General features: G+C 36.8%; 1 protein-coding gene across 1 annotated transcript; it reads left to right on the top strand.

The window, feature by feature from the left end:
- Positions 1-20,649, top strand: LOC306882137 (calsequestrin-1-like). Its single transcript, XM_079436620.1, has 11 exons — positions 1-369; positions 15,423-15,516; positions 16,837-16,937; positions 17,011-17,122; positions 17,212-17,285; positions 18,200-18,330; positions 18,444-18,489; positions 18,577-18,631; positions 18,707-18,807; positions 19,213-19,287; positions 20,101-20,649. The coding sequence occupies exons 1-11, from the start codon at positions 133-135 to the stop codon at positions 20,335-20,337; spliced, it is 1,263 nt and encodes a 420-aa protein (XP_079292746.1). The 5' UTR covers positions 1-132; the 3' UTR covers positions 20,338-20,649.
- Positions 20,650-21,928: the final 1,279 nt, after the last annotated feature.

Genomic DNA, 21,928 nt, shown 5'->3' with positions numbered 1-21,928 from the left:
ATTTTTGAAAGGGAGCAAGAGAAGGGTGGTGGGCGCACGAATTGGACCTTGTTCCTAATAGTTTGGCTTTAGTTAGGAACAAAGTAAAAATCAAAGATATTTTAAACCTTTCAAGTAAAGCATAACAGTGACATGAAGTGGGGTTGGCTGCTGTTGTGGGTTCTGCTAACGTTTGCATATCTGTGCTGGAGCGAGAAGGGCCTGGATTTCCCCGAATATGACGGCAAGGACCGTGTCCATCAGCTGACCATCAAGAACTACAAGTCTCTGATGAAGAAATATGACGTCATGGTCATCTACTACCACAAGGCTGTTGGCGAGGACCGCATGTCCAGAAAGCAGCTTGAAGTGGAGGAACTTGCTTTGGAGGTGCGTGGAAAACGATGAGGGAGGAATGAGTGGGAAGGGAATGTATGAACTGGGCTTTAGAGGACCACTGGGTTTCGAGGGAAATGGGCTTGCATTTGAAGAAAGCAGGTGGGGTTTTGGACTTCAGTCCAGTCTTGATATGTACAAAACTCTACCCTAGTGAAAAATTAATATACTAAAATATATTTGAAATGAATGTATTTCATGCTAAGTATACTGCAAATACATTTACATATTTATGTGCTAAATAAAAATACCCTGCCATTGAACTATTGGTAAACTTAAAGTCTGCTAAACTGGAATGCACTTGAATTATATGAAAGTAGTGCAACTAAATATACACTGAATTATATTTGATTTTGCTGAAGTGGAACTATTTCAGGTGCACTTTATATATCTTGCATTTAAAGATCGATATTATTCAAAGATCATATAAACCTCATCAACAGTGGCATTAAAACACATTTTAGGCTTAATATTAAGAAATGTGCATTGTGCACAAGTAGTACTCCAAATAAAGTTTAATTGTCACTTTTATATCAGTACGTCCGAGTAAATATATTAATAGATTTGAACAATACTAATTATTGAATTTTCCACTGTTATACAATTTAAAGTTAATTGGTGGAGTACATGTTGATGATTGTTTATTTAAACCGTAGGTCTGTATAATACTGATAAATGAGTAATCCTAGATAATTATTGCTTTAGTCACGGATGTGTAGTGTGGTGCACTAGTGGATGTGTTGTGTAACAATACTTAGTATGAAATAAATAAATATGACTTTTTTCACTAGGGTGATCTATGAATTATAATTATACCAACAATAAATATTAAACAAAAAAATTAAGGTTCCCAAAGAGGGGTTTTGCTGTGATTCTACTGAAGAGCCATTGGTTCCCCAAAGAAGCATTTTTTCTTAGTGTGCAGAACATTTTAATAATGCTTTTCAGCTACAAAGAACCTTTTATGCAACGTCTCCATGCATGTTAAAGGTTCTTCGTGGAACTACAGAGGTCAGTAAAGATCCTTTATTTTTAAGCGTGCAGGTGCTGATGTGTTTAGCGCGCTGCAGTGTCCTCTTACAGTTCAGCTGAGCTGCTGTTAGTCCGTCTGTGAGTAACCAGGAACTCTAATGCAAAAATCTACCAAGGCTTGAGTGGTTTTCTGATCCTCTTTCTGTCTGTTATTTCATTTGCATCAGCAGTTTTCAGTCTGTGTAGCTTCAAGGTCTCTCATCCCACTTGCACTGTCAATATTTGAAGGCTCTCTTATATTAGCTTTGACATGTCCTTTTAAAATTATGAAAGAGGTCAAACATTATGTTATCAGAAGCTGGCTGTTAATGCAAATTTTTTAATGCAAAAAGTCGTGACGTATTGTCAAGTATGGTGACCCATACTCGAAATTGGTGCTCTGCGTTTAACCCATCCAAGTGCACACACACAGCAGTGAGTAGTGAACAAATGCACACACACACACACACACCGTGAACACACACCCGGAGCAGTGGGCAGCCATGCTGCAGCGCCCGGGGAGCAGTTGGGGGTTCGGTGTCTTGCTCAAGGGCACCTCAGTCGTGGTATTGAGGGTGGAGAGAGCGCTGGACATTCACTCCCCCCACCTACAATCCCTGCCGGCCGGGGACTCGAACCCACAACCTTTCGATTACGAGTCCGACTCTCTAACCATTAGGCCACGACTCCCCCCTACCCCCTATTATCTCTCTGATCTATCTCATGGGTTTTAACATGACATTTTAGCATTTAGCAGATTTTTTTTATTTATTTGTTTATTTAATCCAAAGAGACTTGCAAAAGTTAACTTACAAACTTACAATGGTTCATGTTACAAAACTAACAAAACTTATAAAAGTTTAAGCCCCATAGAAGGTAAAGCCAATATGCAGCATTGGTTATTTCAGCCATTGTAGAAGTTAAAGCATAAATTAAAATTTTCTAAAATTAAGTAAACCTTTTCTGATGCTGGTGTTCTCATCATGTATTGGGGCATGTATAATTAATAAGGTTGACCCCCCAGTAACTTTTGTTTTTATTTTTTTATTACATCTGGAGTTCATTTTCAAGTCTCTGTGTTCAGATGAGAGCCACATTACTAATTATGTAGATATGATGTCTACATGGTATTTATTGTATTATTTACTTAGATGTTTCTAAGTAACATACTCTTTAAAAGCCTGGTTTAATTAAGTGCTATATTAAGTAAAATAAAATGATTGCCAAGTAAGCTTTGACTGAGTAAAAATTGCTCAAACTTTAACCGGTCAAGCTAATGTTACTTATTTTCTTTGTTAAATTTACTTAATTTAGTGTAGTTGAGTAGATTAATTCTATATGTGAAATTAAATATAATTATGGAAGTAAATTGTACAGAGCAGTAGCAGCAAACTTAACTTAAAATGGATAAACTGTTACAAATATTTTTTATATTTTTTTCAGCGCAAATGCTAGCAATAGTTGCTAGTTTTCCACAAAGATAACAGCAAGCTGAGATTAAATTAGCTACAGATTTTGCTGGGAGAAACTTTCTTGAAGATATGGTGAAAATTTGGACTTCAATTTGCAATAAACAAATATGCTGCTTGCTTATGTGCCATAATCATCAGTCATTGATTTTAGCTTGAGTAGATACTACATTTTATGAGACAATTTAACATACTGTGAGTGAAAATGTGACATGACTCAGATTCAAAGTAACTGAGTAATGTCTATGATTCATTGTGTGTTATTCCTGATGTTCCTCTTCATCAGAATGCGTCATCTGAAAACGCTGCATGTTTAATCTCTTAATCGCAGCTCTCTCATGGTTACCAGCATGCCATCTGAGTCCCCACACAAACTCCCTGCTAATGCTCCATCACTGAAAAGGCATTCATGTCCTGATTTCTGGATGTTTCTTATGAGCTGCCACACTAGGATTCCTACCATCTTAGTTTTCTTAATTAATTAAGTTTATAATTTTTAACTTCATCCCTCAAAACTCATTCATTCATAAACACTGAAATATTGCTTGATGCATTTTACCTTCCTCTGTGTCTTCTTGATCATGACAATTACAACCCCATGGTCCAGGGACAGCTATGCATCAGCAATATCCAGACCTTCACTGCTAGAATATCTGCTCTTGGGGTCGGTCTGTTATTGGCTAATTTTAGCCAGTATGACCAATGTCCTCACATTCAGTTGCTCTGTCCTTCTGTTGCTCGTTCTGTCCTTGCAAGTTTTGGATTCTTTCTTCTTGTCCTCACTTACCAAGTTGTCGCTTTATTTTCATTGTGTTTGCCCATATGCTATCAATTGGAGTTTAAGCTGAAAGTGTGCCATCTAGTGGATCTGGCCATTGATAGTGCTGCAAGAGACAATAAACAAACACCTTGTCAAAAACTCAAGTGTCCATTTCTCAAATCGAGCTGTGGAAGAGAGTTGTACGTGTGTTATGGTTTCTTTTTATTTGTAGCCCAGAACGGCACTGTGTTCAGATTCACAAATGCATTATTTATCATGTTAGACAGACTTTATTTGAGTCTGCCAGTAAGAAAACTCGTTGCTCTTGTTACATAATCAACAAAATGGTGCGGCACATTTAGAGCCTTTGAAATATTCAGCACAGCATGGCAACACTTGCATATCATGGAGTAACAACACAAAAAACAACCATATTTATGAGGTAAAATGGATGAAAAACAATAAACTGTATTAATGATAATTAATACAGTTTTATTTCTTGTTGTCGTGATTGTACCTGCAGTTGTCATTACGATGAGTGAATCTCAACTGAGTTGAAATGATCTGGTGAGGTTTTAGATGAGGACTCTTCCCCAGTGTGTGATTATTATTAATGATTAACCTGCTCTATGAATAATGGTGGGATGTATTCATATCTCTTAGTCATGTAAGAAAATGACTTTTAAATTTAGCAGAGCAAAGTGCCTTGTGAAACATTCAGTGACTGGTTTGGTTCACTGAGTTGAAATCACACAGTTGAAATCATTATTTCAGTCATTTCATCGCCAGTTCTGCCATAAATCAGCAAGAATTCTGGACATGTAAGAGTTGGTTCTTTGCTCTTTGTTCCTCTTTTCTAAGTCACTAAGCATCTGTTAAATGCATCAGATAAACCTATTATTCCTTCTGATACACAAAGGCTTTTTGGACATTATTAGCTTCAGCAGTATGAGTTCAAGGTCCAGAATAAGGCAGAGGATGCTTATAAAACAACTATTCGTTCCGATAGAAAATGTAAATTCTCACTGTTAATTTTGGAAAAGAACCTCAGTTTTTGTAATCGAAAGTTATCAGACCTGCTTTCTTCCTCCAGTATTTCCTTCACAAAGCTTAATTGTCTTTGAAGAAACAGACTGACCTTCAAAATTGATTGATTGATTTAAAGAAAAGAAGATGTTAATCAAAATTATAAATATATATTGTCTTAGTAATAGTAAATGGGGTCTAAGAGTTGTAAAACCCCAGGGGAACATCATAAAGGTAGTGTAAAAGTAAGTCATAAAGCTCCAGCAATGTAATTGCAATGTAAATGCATATTTATTCTCTAACTGCTAGCTTGTCTTGAAAAACTAACACTAGCTTTCTTTGTTTATATTCTATCTACTTGTTTCTTATATATTAAAAAAACGAAAAAGTAGGTTTATTTGTTTCTATGTTCTTCGATCCTGCCGAGCTCCCATGCTTTCTTTCAGGGGGCAGGGGCGAAATGACATCATCAGCATCTTCGTAAGGTGGGCCATGGAACTCCAGTCCAATAAAGACAAGAGAACATCGAATCCTTTCTATGTTAGGCCTATTTGTTGAAGCAGACTATGTTTATCTGTTGTAGTGAGGCAGTTGGTTTAGATCAAAACTAACTTTTGCAGAAATCCAGGTAAGGTCGTGCTATACTTTTTCCTTGAACTTGATAAATTATCTATCATTCATGGTCTGAACTCGTCGTGTTGTTCTCTTGTACTTCGCATATATAGACTAGCCGTGTGCATTTTTCATGGCCGCCCGGTGGAGTCTTACATAATAATCTTTGTGTGCTTCATGGCACATATGACTTATTAATGCGGAAAATACAGGCTCATGCCACAGGCTGTTTCCAGACACAAATGCAGCCTTTCACAACTATATCTCATATCAGACAATCATGGCTGTTTTGTTCCTCATTTGTTCTGGTTTTGGCACAAGGGGATTCATGGGTAGATAAACAACATTGTCTTAATATTGTGCAGCCTTTTAAGGATATTTAATATAGGCCTTCATCTTGATATTTATGAAGGGCTCTGAAACGGCTTTAAGGGATGGATTTTTTTTTCTTTTCTTTTTTTTTCAGTCAGATGCAGTCATGAAGCTAGTTAAATTTAAATTGTTTAATGCCAGAAGTATGCAGTACTTGTGAGATGATGCAGTATCTTTAAGAGTGTATTTTTATTACATAATTCCCCTGTCAATTATGTCACAGATTTTCTTTTAACCTCACGCTCTTACCCGGCGGTATAATTCCTGTTCACATCTGCATGTGAGTCTTCATATTCATATAGCTGTAAACCGAATGAACTGGATTCATCTCGACTCCATCGAGGCTTTATGAATGAGTAATCACTTATGAAGTGCCTCTTCAGTTGCTTCATTATCTTTCTCTGTGTGTTTCCCATCATTGCTGTGGAGAGCGAGGCTTGCTCAGTGAAATGAGAAGTCTGAGCACTCCGTGTTCTTTATGAGTTCATATTCCAGCTGAATCACACTCTTAAGAGCACTTACATCTCTCAAACATAGACTCCAATCCTGCTCTCCAATCAGGACCACACATAAAATCTGAGATCCACTGCCATCCACAGCTGCTATCATAGCATTAAAGTCCAATGCAGCTCATTCTGGTGAGGAACTGACATGTCATCTGAATGACCACATCAATTTGTAACAAAGGCAGCTGGATGCACAGTATATGAGGAAGCAAATGTAGTTTAATAAAACAATAACTGTCTGAAACTAAACAAAAGTGTCACATGCTCAGAGAATCTCATTTACAAAGTGTCTCAAACTAAATCTTTTTTTTCTCACAATTGTGAGTTTGTATTTTGCAATGTTGAGTTATTTATTTCAATATATAAACTATGAGAAAAGATTTTTGCAAAAAAAAAAAGTCTGAATTGAAGGCATAAGCTCACAATTTTTGGAAAACAAAGTCCAAATTGTGAAATATAAATTCAGAATCATGAGAGAACATTTCAGAATTGACCTTTTGAGTATTTGTCTTTTTTTCCCTTTTGTATCCTTCATATTCAATTTGTTGTAGAATCTTATTTAATTTAAGAATTTAATTTTAATCTTATTTTCATAATAAAATGTCCCTTTTTACAGTTTTTACTTCTTGCATTTGTATTTGTTAATGATAACTATGAAATGTTTTATGCATTTATATATTTAAGCTTAATGAATTTCCAATGTGTATGAAATTTGCTAAATAACCTTGCCTTTCCTTGCCTTCTTCATACCTGAAACTATTTTGAATTTCAAAACAATTAATCACTGGTAGGAAATGTATGAATAGAACCATCTGGTATGATAATGTGATGATCATGTAAAACAAGGGCATAAAGAATAGAATAAACTCAGAGGAGAATAAACTGAATGTGAAAATTATTGAGAACTGAATGTTTCGAGTTTCATTAGATATTGTCTTGGTCTTTAGGATTGTAGTTACGATTGTAATATGTCTTGCTCTGTAATCATAGCCATTTCATATTTCCCAAGTGGATTCAAACGGCAAATGTTCACTGAAATGTTGATCCTAAATTTTGGGTCCATGAGATTAAAAGTATCATTCTTTTTTGTTGGCCTTTTGGCATCTATCATCACTCTTTTTTATTGCTGTTAACCAGCAAGCTGCAATTGGGTTGTGCCGCTTTGGAAGCGCTGAACCCGCCATCCTCTCTCTGGATGATTTTATGTGTGGAGGGGACAGAAACAGATGCTGCCGTTTAGTGAGCTCAGCGGTGTTGAGTCAGAGGTGAGGTGATGTGCTGCTTCACATGAGTCATCAGAGCGAACTCAATCACTCACTGAACCACCAACCCAATCCATGACACTCATAAAACCCCAAGAACGCGTTCACTGGGTCTTCAGACTCCTCCTCAGGGAGAAAGAAGCACTGTAAATATACCGCAACAGAAGAAAGGACAGACAGTGGCTGCTCACTTTAGCTCTCAGCAGCCAATTAATGGCAGTTTTGGTTCAATTAAAATGTGCGATTGCTCTAGTGCAGTTCTTTAAATTTAAATTTAACTGAATTTAAATCAAGGATGCAAACAGGATTCAAAACTGCAATTCAAATGGAATTCAAAGAAATTAAAAGAAAAGGAGGCAGGAAGTATGGCAATGAGACACAGCGTATTGTTCCCTCAGGGAACTAGGGTTACATGCGTAACCTAGAGACATTCCCCTTCAGGAACTCACGCTGCATCTAAGAACACTTTGGGAGCAAGTATGCCCATGCCGCCAGACTTACAAATCCCTGCCTAGTATGGATGGGCACAGCGAGGCAAAGAGAACCGAGGAGCCGGGAGTGGCGTCAAGGTCAAGGTTGTAGAACCTGACGAAGGTAAATGGGATCCCTTAATCTTGGTCCGTTCTACATCTGTGTTAAGTTGGTTTATTTGCCTTATCTGTTGGATGTATCATTTAGAGACTTTTAGAGACTAAGTATCATTTAGAAACTTAGATTTTTCTGATCTCCATCGTCATCGGGCGTTTTGTTTCACCAATGTGCGACACCACCAGGGCTGCCATAGACTGTCCAATTGCTCTGGCTGTCTCCTTGGTGGACCGGAGTGACAAATCTGTGGACCGACGCAGTTCTGTCGCCGTTTTTAATTTCTTCTCTCTCATCCATCTCTTTAAGCAGGTCAGCCTGGTATGCCTGCAGCACCACCATGGTGAACAAGCAAGTGCCAGCCTGACCACTGCCATGTACGCCTTACCCACCAATGCCAAAGAAGTCCAAAGCGGCTTGGTTGGTAATGGGGGGCCTTGAGGGACGATGCACACCCAGGAAAAAGATAGACCGCAAGCATCTCTTCAACCCTGGGGATCACCCCATAAATGCACTCTTTCAGCACTACCACATTAGAGTAGTGAGTAAGATTTGGACTGAAGAGGTGGGCCGAGAATGGCTTATTCCAGGATCTGGACTACTTCAGTGTGCAGATTGGGAAAGAATGGCAGGCCCCGGCGTGGAGTCAGTGGCTTCAAGCGCAGGAAGCATTCATATAACTTGCTCTTAGGATGCTCTTCCTGCTCCTCTAGTGGCCAATCAATGTTTAGCTTGTCCACTGCTCGAGTCACTACCTCCAACAGCTCCTCAAACTGGATGGACCACTCCCAAACAAGCGACACACAAACTGTGTGTATCCCCACCCGTAATGTAGTGCAGGCAGGGAGGAACACAAAGTATGAATGCCTGCTTGTCCACCTTCTTATCTTTGCTTGTCAGAATACTTTGATTCAAAAACATACAACAGTAAATAATATAATGCACACAGAAGGAAGCGTTAATATAACGCTTCCTTCACTCTCCAGAAGCTGCCACTGTCTCCACTACACATGCTTTTATGCTTCCTGATCGCTACATCATCCCATCCGGTGACATCACATGATTCCATTAGAAGGATTACACACATTTCAGGAGAGTGGTCACACAGAAGCTGACGCAGCGTGAATTCTTGAATGGGAACATAACTAGTTGAGTAGCACTTCTCAATTTTGTCATTTACTAATCTTAATGACTTTCCCAACCTGTGTGATAAAAGAAGAAAAAAAAAAAAAAAAAAAAAAAAGTTACTTAAAATTAAAGTAGCTTTTATGAAATCACCTTTGAACCTGAAGGTCAAAGACGGAATTGACCTTCTCTGGTACAGATTTAGATAATTAAAGAAACATTTTGTTCTTTTTTTATTATTATTATTATTATTTCCTGAAGCCATTAGCTTCGAAAGTGAAGGTCAGACCTTCATGTTCAACATCACGAAAAAAAAAAAAGGAATAAAACATTTTGATGGGAAAATTAGTCCTTTGGGCAATTCAGTTTCTCTTTACCATCTAAAGCACAGTCATTTGAATTTGACCTTTCAGTCCTTTCACACAAAACATCCATGATTGTGTCAAAAATTATTCTGGTGTTTAAAGCAAAGCCTTTTTTTCTAAGCTTCTGTCTCTGTCTGAACACATGCTGTCAAATATGAATCATAGCTGAGTCATTTCAGCTGTCACCTTCTCACAGCTAAACATACTTCAAATCAACAGTCTGGTGCTACAAATACAGAGCAATAATTATTTTACCAAAAAAGGAATCTGGATCTAACAAAAATGTTTAATGGTTTTATTATTTAATTGCCTTTAGATACCTTTGAAGGATTGGGGGTGGTGGGGGTTATGTTAATTGTGAATGGTGAACAGTTTGGTATTTTTCCCAGTTTTATCTAAAACAGATGAATGTGAATCTGACAACGTTTGATTACACTACTTGTTGCATATATCATGGCAGTTTGGAAATGACACTTTAAAAATTTTAAAATAATGTCCCACCCACACTAAACCCAAACCTGACTGATAGCAAACATGAGATAAAAACACATGAGATAAATGCTGAAGCACCATGTCATTTACTAGAATTGTGTTTGACGGGACTCATTCTAAAGCACTTCACATCACAGGTGCAATGCTATACCGGGTGCGCTCCTGAGCAAGTTTGCTATGTCGGACAAGCCAAACATATAGAGCTGCTTATGTGGTGTAAACCTCTAAATGTATTAGTTTACAAATCATGCATAACATAATCACACCATAACATAGTATCGTGAATACTATTGTGCATATAACATGGTATTTTGTGTGAAACATGAAAAAAGTTAATGATATTACACTGTAAACCAGGGGGTGCCGTAAGGGGGCGGAAAGTTAGGATGATTCTAAGGGCCTGACAATGGAGGGGGGCCCCCTGAGGGGGAAACGTGATTTCTACCGAGGGGGGACCCCCCGGAATACGATTTACAGAGAGGATCTGTTCGGAGGGGAACAACCCCCCCGAAACACAATACCAATTTCTACCGAGGGGGACTCCCTCCCCCAGAAAGCGGGGGCCCGAGTGGATATGCTGTCCAGGGGGCCTGTCTAGTGGCACCCCTGCTGTATATAAATTACTTTTGGAAGTTGCAATTAAAGATGAATGAATATATTTTACAAGAAAATACTACTTCAGTCTTTCTGCTTAAAAATTTCATAGTTAATTAATTGCTTCTTACCCTTTTTTGAGTGTAATTATTTATTCACAAGCAACTGTTTCAAAGTAACTCCTGCACCTTTCACCAGCTTTTTTTTTTTTCCCCGTCTATTGTTTGTTTCAACTGGAAACTGCAGTGAAATGTAGGCCTATGTGTGCTTTTTTTCAATCACACATTTCTCAATATTTGTTGCTAACATAAAAAGCAAACACATGGCACGATGAGACAAATATTATAACAGTACAATAGCACTGGGAAAGTGTCAAAATAAAGTCCACAGGAGCTTGCACAAAGCAATTTCACCAAAATTCAAAATAAATTAGTTTCAAATCACCAGCATTTTTAGTATTACTGTGCATTACCATTTGCAATTTACCAAGTAGAGTTATATTTTATGCTGTGTTGGTTATTTCATGCTCAACTCTAAAGTCACCTGATCTTTCTCTGCAGTTGCTAACAAGCCCTGCTGCCCTGACGTACCAGGTATGTTCAGGTCCTCAAATGACTTGTTTTGTTCTGTTCTCTCTTTCTTCCTCTGTGTTTCTCAAGTCTGGCTTATCACTAAAGCTTTATCCAAAATATCTGAACAGCATCCTTCCCCCCTCACTAGGGCTGCTCACTGTCCACTCTAAAGCCCTTTTATGACTTATGAGCGGTTTGTAAGACCCATGGAGAGAATGAATGATGCTCCTTCAGACGTGTTGGATGTGGCCGGTGAGAGCTGTCGCAGTGAGTTTCTACAGGATAGCACTTCCTGTGAGGCCGAGACAACGAGTGTCCAACCGCTGTCATTAACCCGTCTGTCCGCTTATTGGCCTGTTCTTGAATGCGACGCTCACCCGCTAGAGAAGCAGAGTTTGTCCTGGCGTCTACATCATGAGCAAGCTGTGTTAACGCTTAGAGAAAGATGGGGACAAACTCTGACGTAGAGGAATGGTGGAATAAAGCTGAAGTGTTTTGATGTGACTGATGTGACTTTGACTTATGCTGATTTGTTACAGTCAGGGATGTTCAACAACTGTTTCACCTGAACATGAAAATGCCACCATCATTTACTCACCCTCATGTTAGTCGAAACCAGTGGCATCTGTCAACATTGACAACATTCCTTTCATGCATCAAGTTTAAATGTGTGCATGATGTGAGAATTTCTGAGAATAACAAATTGTTATTGTATGACTAAAGAAGACTCCAGTCATTTTTGCGAAATAGAGCAAAAAGACAATATTTTCCTCACGATTTAAATCACTTAATATTAACTTCTTGTTTATTGAAATGTGTTGCCCTGACACATAGTAAAGTCTGCCACAGACCATGCTAAATGCTAACCAATCAGTCATTCTAAATGTGTGTGTCCTAGAAAATCAGTGCTTATAATACCATGATTAAAAATGTAAACTAAGACAGTCAAACAGTGTTAGGTTGTGCCCGTGCTCCCCTACTTTAAATACAATATGACTTGCTTTGGATAAAAGCATCTGGCAAATGCATGAATGTAATGCAATGTAAAACAAAATGTATTTTGGGTTACCTAATTCTGCATTTCTGTAAAATGTACAGCTGGCTGTATGATGATTCTGCCCTCATATTCAGGATCCTGTTTTTGCTTGGAGAAATCTCCTGTAACAGACTGAGTCACAGCACCCTTTTAGTGTTACTATAGTTTATGATCAGAAAAAAAACTACCATATAGTAATACAAAAATTTTTTTATAAAATAGACATTTTTGGTAACACTTTACAATAAAGTGTCATTTGTTAACATTAATGTATTAAACAACATGAACAAACAATGAAAAATGCATTTATTACGCTATTTATTAATCTTGGTTAATGTTAATGAAAATACAGTTGTTGTTTAGTCATGTTAGTTCACAATGCATTAACTAATGTTAACAAACACAACTTGTGATTTTAATAATGCATTAGTAAATGCTGAAATTAACAGTAACTAAGATTAATAAATGCTGTAGAAGTATTGTTCATTATTAGTTCATGTTTACTAATGTTTTTAACTAACGTTAATGTTAACTAATGAACCTTAATGTAAAGTGTTACCACATTTTTAATAGTTATAAGCAAAACTTACTATATTAATATATTGCTAGCCCGTTCCTCTCTTTAAAAAGTAAACTGGTTCTGGAGTTAGTGGCTAATTTGGCTACTTTAGTAACATTAGTTAAGTTGATGAAAGCTCACCTGTTGTTACAAGGGCAATCATAGTAAAAGACTCCAGTACTCCTCCGATGCAAACTTGAAAATAAAATACAAAAGATGTACTTTACAGTGGTAGTTCTTAACTCAGTTTTCCTCAGTATTTCATGTTAGCTCGCGGTTTTATTTTACATTTAGGGACCGTCTCTAAAGTTACATACAACATTGGTACATGCGTTTCTAACTTAAACAGCATTTGAAGATAATTACACTTGCGATAAAGAGGCAGTGTACAAAAGATATTATGCTTCTCTGTGTTCGTTAACTTTGGATAACTGACATTATTAACTTACCAGTTGATGTTATCATCGATGGCATTCACAAGAAGAGGCTCCAAAATACACCTCTGACGTTGCAGACGAAATCTAGACTAGAAACTTGAAAAGAACAAACAAAAGAAGTAACGTTACTTGAAAATACTGTTTAAAATCTCGACTGAAACAGTGGTGTTGGCTACACTCTTTACCGCAGTAACGTTATTTCATGTTAGTTCGTTGTTAAGTAAGGACTTGCCAGATTAACTAACTTGCATTAAAGGGCAGCAGAACCTACAAACGTGTTTCTCGGTTTAACTAAGGTTTATTTCGACTAGTATAGGTGACATTAGTTTACTCACCAGTCTATGTTATCACAGTTATGGTGGCGTTAATCCGGCCGTCAGTCAGAAACAAAGGCCCCAACTCCCAACATGAAAAACGACACGATGAATAATGTTAGTTTGCTGTTAACAAGTTAAAACCTATTAAAATATCTCAGTTTTGAATAAAACAGAAATAATATACTAACCGTTTTGTCCAGTTAACAGTGCAACGTTTCTCCTTTGTCCTTTTACCGTTGCTTCCACCAAACAGTAAATAAAATAAATCTCCCTTGCATTTGGTCAGTTTTTCGCGGGCAAGTTCACTACTGTAAATGTACAGTAGTTTACTGTAAAATACATATTTCCCCACAATCCTTTGCAGTTTACAGTAAAATACTGTTTATACATTTTACAGTATGTTACTGTAAATTTTACAAAAATCAGTTACAGTGTACTTTTCTGAATTTTGAGAGCCTGGGTCCCTTTTGTCAAAAAGAAGTACACATTTTGAAAAGAGTACTTATTACTTGAATATTATTGTTTATACTATATAATGTGAACTGAACGTAATGTTTTCACACTCTTAACTGCATGTTTATTGCAATTAAATGAAAATGCATGAATATTATTTAAATTGATAATAAATGCAATTACGTGAACTTTAGAATGTTTTTGACCCACTTAAGTAGGACTTAAGTACATCTTTGTCATTTCATAATTGCATATATCATCTTTGATATATATCATGTATATAAATAAATCATTTGTAATGAAGTTGCAATTTAGTGCATTTAAAATATTTTAACTGCATATATTAATGTAATATTGAATAACACACGAGTTAAAATAATAGTCAAGAACTTTGCATGTGCTGTAGTATGTTAGTCAACACATCAAAATTAGTGTAGTTCTTTAAAACATGGCAAAAGATGTGAAATTAAAATAGTACTTTAAAGTAAAACTTTTAATTTGACTATTCCGAAGTGCACTCAAGTGTGTTAAGTGTTCACTGATGAAAGTCACTTAAGTGGCCTATTATCTACTTAATATTATATTATCTGCAAGTACAGTTTTTAAAAAATATATATATTTAAAAAATTGATGCGCACTAAAAAGTGCATATAAAATACAATTAAGCACACTTCATTTTCACTCTATTATTCTTTTATTTCACTCAAATATAATATGGGTTATAAATCGATATTGATTTTGTGAACTCTTCATTTATCTACAAATGTGAAGGCGTGAGCAATTCAGTTGCGATATGAAATGGTTTGCAATGGTTTTGCAATATGTGAAGTAAAAAAAAGGCCTATAAAGGGTCAAATGACTTGGCGCTTTGTTAAGGTGGAATCTAAAGGAAGTTTTAGTACATTTGAAACTTGAAGTTAAATGACTATGTATGATATTCTTCTACATGTATTTAATGTGTTGAATGTTGCTGCTAGGTTTATGCTTTTATTTCAAGCATGCGTGTATATGAGGAAAATGAATGTATGAAGGCATGTGTATAGTCACATGTATGTTTTGTTGATGTCGTGTGCATTGGCGTGTCTGTATGTGTATGTGTGCAGCTGACCCAAGCGACAGCATACATACAGTAACCATACATTTGCACCTGTGTCCAGTCTTTGACGTGCCCGATCAGACCCTGCATTGGTCAGATCTCTTGTCTATCTTCAGCTCCTATTTCACACAGATTTAGAAGGTGCGAAGGCAGCACTTCTGGCATTTGCTTTGACGGCCTTGTGTCTCGTTTGGCTTTGAGTATACAGTATGAGAGAGGGGTGTCTTTGCCTCATTGAGTCCGTGTGTTTTATGGCTGCATTATGGCTGTTTTACTGAATGGCCCGACACAGCTATTAAACGACTGAACGATCTGCATTGATGCGCTGTTTGTTTAGCTCTGACACACTCTGAATTAGACTTGCATACAGTACAATAAAGTCTTTCTTATTCCTGCAGCTTGCTGCCCAGGTGCTTGATGATCTTGACGACGAGGACATTGGATTCGGCTTGGTGGATTCAAAGAAAGACCGAGCTGTTGCTAAGAAGCTGGGTAATATGAATGCATCTAAGATCCATTATCTTCCATTCTCTGCCTGTAATACAATTATTACCTTCACTTTCCGATAGCCATCAGTCTGTTGAAGTATACGCTGCTGGTAAACAGCAAATGAGAATGAATGCTTTGTACAACAGAAAACGGAATATTTCTCTGTAGCTAAAGGATTAGCTGTTATTGTATTTCCTTACACTGTCTTGTGTTTCGTCATAGCCTATACACTGAAAAACATTTGGTGTCTGATTAACTTTGAAATAATGTCACTTAGAAACTGCTAGTAAATCATAAACATTCACAAAAAAACAACTAACACATTGAATTAAATGAGAAAATGTGAAAGTAGAAAGCCTGAAATAGTATTTTCTTGTAAAACAGCAATTATCTTTGGTTATTATCACAATTTGCAAAAAAAGATGAACACAGAGAGTCCACTTATAATGTATTAGCATCATGCTTACAACAATAATCCACTCAAATACGAAAATTTGGTCACCATTTATTCGCTCATATGTTCAGTTGTTCCAAACCTGGATGCTTTTCTTTCTTCCATGGGACAAAAAAAAGTCATATTTAGTAGAACATTCATGTTGCTCTTTTCCATATAACGAAAGCATACCAGCTCTAAAAAAAGGACAAAAAGTTCAATATAAACTTTTACTATGAATTAGCTATGAACAGCTGTAATTTTATTAACTAACAAAGATTACTAAATATTTTAACACATGCTCAGTGTTAGTTAATTAATGAACTAATGTTAATTAATGTGACAGTATTGTAAAGTGTTGCCACTACCGTAACACTAGTTAATACAACTTGTGCGGTTTTCTGAAACCTTGCAATACACTGAAAAAAAATGGGATAAGGATTTGCTGATTTTCACTTAGAAATTTACAGTAAACTTCACAAATGATAACAAAGAGACAGCAAGAAACACAGTAATAAAATATTCCAATCATCTTTATGTATAGCTTCAAAAAGTATTTTTTTTTTACAATGTAGCTTTGTTTGAGGAACAGACTGAAATTTAAGATGTTGAAAACATGAATAAGCAAATGATTGTGGAGTGATCTATTGCTTTATGCATTTTTCATAAGTAGGACGTGTTCTAGATCTGTATTATTTTTAATCTAGAACAACATAATTATTATTAAAACATTGTCTTCTGGTGTTAAGAGTAGAGTTGGGATTATGATTGGTTGATAAAAGTGTTTTTCCAGTAAAATCCTTCCTGGATAAATCAAGTGCAAATGTTTATATGTATAATATGCCAGTCCATCAAACACCTCTGAAACCTTCAGATGCTTGTTTTGGCAGGTCTGCTGGAGGTGGACAGCATCTACATCTTTGCAGATGACGAGGTCATTGAGTACGATGGAGAGCTGGCGGCCGACACGCTGCTGGAGTTCCTCTACGATGTGAGTGATAATCATCATAACCGCTCACACACCTAATCATCACTGATAACTGACCGAGCGCTTCTTCTGTCAGGTGATCGAGGAGCCTGTGGAGATCATCAGCAATGACCGAGAGCTCAAAGGCTTCCATAACATCGAAGAGGACATTAAACTGATGGGCTACTTCAAGAGCGTGAAATCTTCACGTTAGTATGCTGAATTTCTTTATATAATTCTGATCACTCATACACGTGTAACAAGCAGCTTCCGTCATGCCAATGCTGTTATTTCTCAGACTTCATTGAGTACGATGATGCAGCTGAAGAGTTTCATCCCTTCATCAAGTTCTTTGCCACATTTGAGCCAAAGGCAAGTGCTTTCACACATTTATTTAATTCATTCATTAATTCATTAGTTTTTTCATACGTTCATTTGTTCATTCATTCACAAAAGGACATGTGACTATTAAATGGTGATGGAGATTTGAGTTGATTTTAAACTTATAATTACAGCATATTTTGAACTATACAGCTTATAACTTTAAATGGGTCATGGACTCCCTCTTGTTTTTTATTTTTATTTGTTTTATTTTGCACTGTTCTCTGAGGACCACTTATGATGTTATCAAGATTTTTACATCAAAAATCATCATAATTTAGAGGTAATACACAATTTTCTATCCTGCTCATCAGAACAGTCTGTTTGAATAGCTGCGGCAGATTGTAGACTCAGAAGTAAACGCCCACAGCTGTGATTTGCTAATAATTGTATATGATTGACAGCCAGCATCCTTCGCAGATGGACGCTGCTGTGATTTAGGTCAAAAACGCATAGAGAACTCAATACATATCAACCAATCTGAAACTTACAGGATATTTGTATAGTACAGTATTTGTCAAAAGATCAAGGGAATTTGGGTTTCTCAGTTGATGTCCCTTTTTAAGGCAGTACCTGTCATAAGCTCTTATGTTTATATGTTTTACTCGACATGTTAGAGCGCCCACAAGACTGCCCGACTCTATAAGCATACAACTTACAGTTAGCTAGAATCCTTTAATGATCTTTGTATTTATTGTGTCTGGCCTATGTTATTGTTGTGTTCTCTTACTATTGTGCTGTTGCTATACTCGTATCCACTAGGTGGTATCACAAGCTCAATTAATGTAAGAAGTGTGCATAGAAAAAAAAAAAAATAATTGAGTAAAGTAAAAAATGCTATTACAGCTGGTGTATCGCCTGTTTATTATCTAATCCTTCTTGAACATATTTCTGAATGTTTCCAGATTGCTAAGAAATTAAATCTGAATATGAACGAAGTGGATTTTTACGAGCCCTTCATGAACAAACCCGTCACCATCCCCGGCAAGCCCTACATGGAGGACGACATTGTCAGCTTCATCAAGGAGCACGACAGGTGAACTCTGAACAGTGCTGAACCAGAAAAATCAAATTACAATCATCTCAACGTTTCCTCATCCTCTCAGAAGGATGCTTGAATAAAATCAGTTCTGCTTCTTCTTATTTTAGGCCGACTCTAAGAAAGCTGGAGCCTCACAGCATGTATGAGATCTGGGTACAAACAAACATTACCTAAAACTAAAGCTAAAACTATATATATACTTAGTATAGTTACTAACTCTATGATTTGTTTCTGTTTGAGGACGATGATTTTAACGGCCAGCACATTGTGGCCTTTGCTGAGGAGTCTGACCCTGGTAAACACTGCTTTGAGAGTATTTGAGCGATTTCATGTTTGTGACTCCAAATGACTGAATGTTGACTTTTACCAGACGGTTATGAATTCCTGGAGATCCTGAAGGAAGTGGCTCAAGAAAACACAGAGAACCCAGACTTAAGCATCATCTGGATCGATCCTGACGACTTTCCCCTGGTATGACAAACCTCTATAATACTGTATCCATTAATCATACCTTTGATTACTCCAAGAACATGTTTTTTTTTTTCTGTGGTTAATATAGTAGATATATATTTCCATAATACCTAAAATCAATTTATTGACATAAACAATACATGACATCACATATGCAACATTATATGCTCAGCAGGTGCTTCACAACATAAGGATCATGTCTGTTTGACTCTGCTGCCCTCTGCAGGAGACAGTTGACAACTGAATGAGTTTAATGCGTATGCAGGGCAAATCAGCTCTAAAGGATTTTTTTCTTACTTTTTTTAGTTTGAGTGGATGCTCATTTACAAATATAACTTCTCACAATGCATCACTTACACGTATGTAAACCGATGTTTGACCTTTGACCCCTCTGTGTGTCCTCAGATGGTGCCGTACTGGGAGAAGACCTTCGGCATCGACCTCTCGTCTCCTCAGATCGGCGTGGTGGACGTTGAGGACGTGAGCATATCATTTATCTTTAATGCCAGTGATCACACATGTGCAGCTCCAGCTCCAGGGGGTTTCACAGCAATGTCATAGAAGAACTGTTTCTGGTTCCCCAAAGATCCAAGAACAGTTCTTAAAACAAATTATCTTTAGCATAAGGTTAAATACTTGTTGGCATATGAGTGTCTTAATGAGTGAGTCATGGATTCATTCATTCAGCTGATTTGTTCAAAGGAACAAAGCAATACTATGTTCATGAACGGGAGACTGAATCTCTGAACTGATTCATTCACTACTCCGGATTCGTTCAGTAACATTACACCGCTGTGTTGCTCCAAGATGCAAAACTTGTTGCTTTGTCTGGAACTACGTTTGCTGGAGAAATACAGCAAAAACTGACTAAATTAATGTCTAAGATGTCACTTTTTTGTTAATTATTGTATAATTTCAGTACAGACATTTGCAATCATGTTGATTCTTGAAATATTGTTTAAATATATGTTATAAAATATATAAAAAAGTCACGAGACTCTGATCAGTGATTGATTTAATAATATTAATTACAGTTGTTATAAAGTAATTGTCATGCAGTTCAAGTCCAAGGCATTTCCTTCACTCAGTCTTGTAACTCGAGTCTCCCGTGTCTGACAGTCTCTTCATGTACTTCGTAAGCACTACTTCTTTTCTGCTGGATGGAGTTTATTGATGTTTGTGATTATTCTGAGCGTGTTTGTCCAACACAATCTCATGGCAGTGTGGTGGCTAATTCATATGAATTAGTGAAGTCTTATTCTGTCTGTGATTGGTCTTGTGTGTGATTCTCAGGCTGACAGCGTGTGGATGGAGATGGATGATGAAGAGAACATGCCCACCGCTGACGAGCTCGACGCCTGGATCGAAGACGTGATGTCTGGAAGAATCAACCCTGGTGATGAAACTGACTACAACCATGATGAAGAGGAGGAGAACGATGATGATGAGGATGAAGACAACAACGATGATGAGGATGATGATGATGATGAGGATGAAGACAACAACGATGATGAGGATGATGATGAATAAATGACCTCAGACATACACTCGTGTTTGAGAACTCAGTCTGTCCATGTTCACATCCCCACAAACTGAGCTGTTCCGTCATTGCCGTCTGGAGGAGAAACACTGTGTCTTGTCTTGTTGTTTAACTCCACTCATTTTTCTGGAAAATAAACATTGTATTTGCAGATCACTGCACCTGTTTATCTGCCAGTGAAACACATCCAGTGAGAATGGGTGAAGGGTCCGTTAAACAATAGCAAAGTCTTGTAATATCAATTGTTTTGATATTTTTTTTATTGACTTTAGATCAGAAAAAAATGCTCATTGGAAGGTCTTAAACAAAATAAAAAAAACAATTAAAAAACTTTCCTTTTTTTGTTTTGTTTTTTCAACATAGCTAAATATAGCTTTATTTAGTAACATAGCTTGTTGCTAAATATCCCCTCACAGTTTAATAGTAATGACTTCATGAATTTCTTTACTGATAAAATGGATAAAATCAGAAATACAATATCAAATGTATATTCTACTGCGTCTAGTATTTCAGCTTCATTCATCGCAGCCAAAGAAAAACTGCAGTGCTTTACAACTATAGGACAGGAAGAGCTAAATAAACTTATCAGTGCATCTAAACCAACGTGTTTATTAGATCCTGTACCCACTAAATTACTGAAAGAGTTGTTACCCGTAGCAGAAGAACCGCTTCTCAATATTATTAACTCATCGTTATCTTTAGGTCACGTCCCAAAACCATTCAAGCTGGCGGTTATTAAGACTCTTATTAAGAAACCACAACTAGATTATATAAATATATTGTGGAAACTTAATTTCCTGTAGAGCTGCTTTGCAACGATTTGTATCATAAAAAGCGCTATACAAATAAACTTGAACTTGAATATCTGAGCAATAGCTGAAATCCCCAAAAATTCAGTTTTTCAGTTTATTATTGTCATGTTTCGCTGGAGCAAGGGAACGAGGAGTTCTTCAGAATACAATATCTTTAAATGACATAATCCACAGGGAATGCAACCAAGGAAGACATTCAGCAGACATATAGACATATAACAGCAGACGCTGACCACAGGAAAACAAGTTTTAAGTAGTGACCAAACGAGGATAGCTAGTAACATAGGTGCAAGGAATCATAATCAAACTAAGGACAGGAAAATGACCAAATAAGGACATACAATATATTGCACATTTTACTATGGGTATTTAATAAATTATATAAGCTTAGATCTTCAGATCCAAAGGATGTTTGTATGCGATAATAATTTGTCACCTTATAAAAGGACACTCTTTCATTAAAAAAGGTGCAAATTAGCTCAAATATAATGATAATGATTTATATCGGTATGGGTTCCCAAACCCTGTTCAGACATAATTACCTTCATTTGAGATGTATGCACTGTGTGCTTATTTTGCATATATTTTATGTGCATATCTAAATCCATCCTTCTGCTAATATATGTGGACATTTTACCCAGTAAATGTCCTGGTGTTAAATCAACACTGCTTCCCATATGTACACCGAGCAGTGTTGGGGAATTTACTGTGTATGTATTGTTTTATGGTGCTACATTTCCTACACCTTCTACCTTATTTGATGTATCCT

Source organism: Barbus barbus (assembly GCF_936440315.1).
Source record: "Barbus barbus genome assembly, chromosome: 1".
Classification (NCBI taxonomy): domain Eukaryota; kingdom Metazoa; phylum Chordata; class Actinopteri; order Cypriniformes; family Cyprinidae; genus Barbus; species Barbus barbus.
The sequence above is the reverse complement of the archived record's forward strand: the minus strand, read 5'-3'. Positions and strand labels throughout refer to the sequence as shown.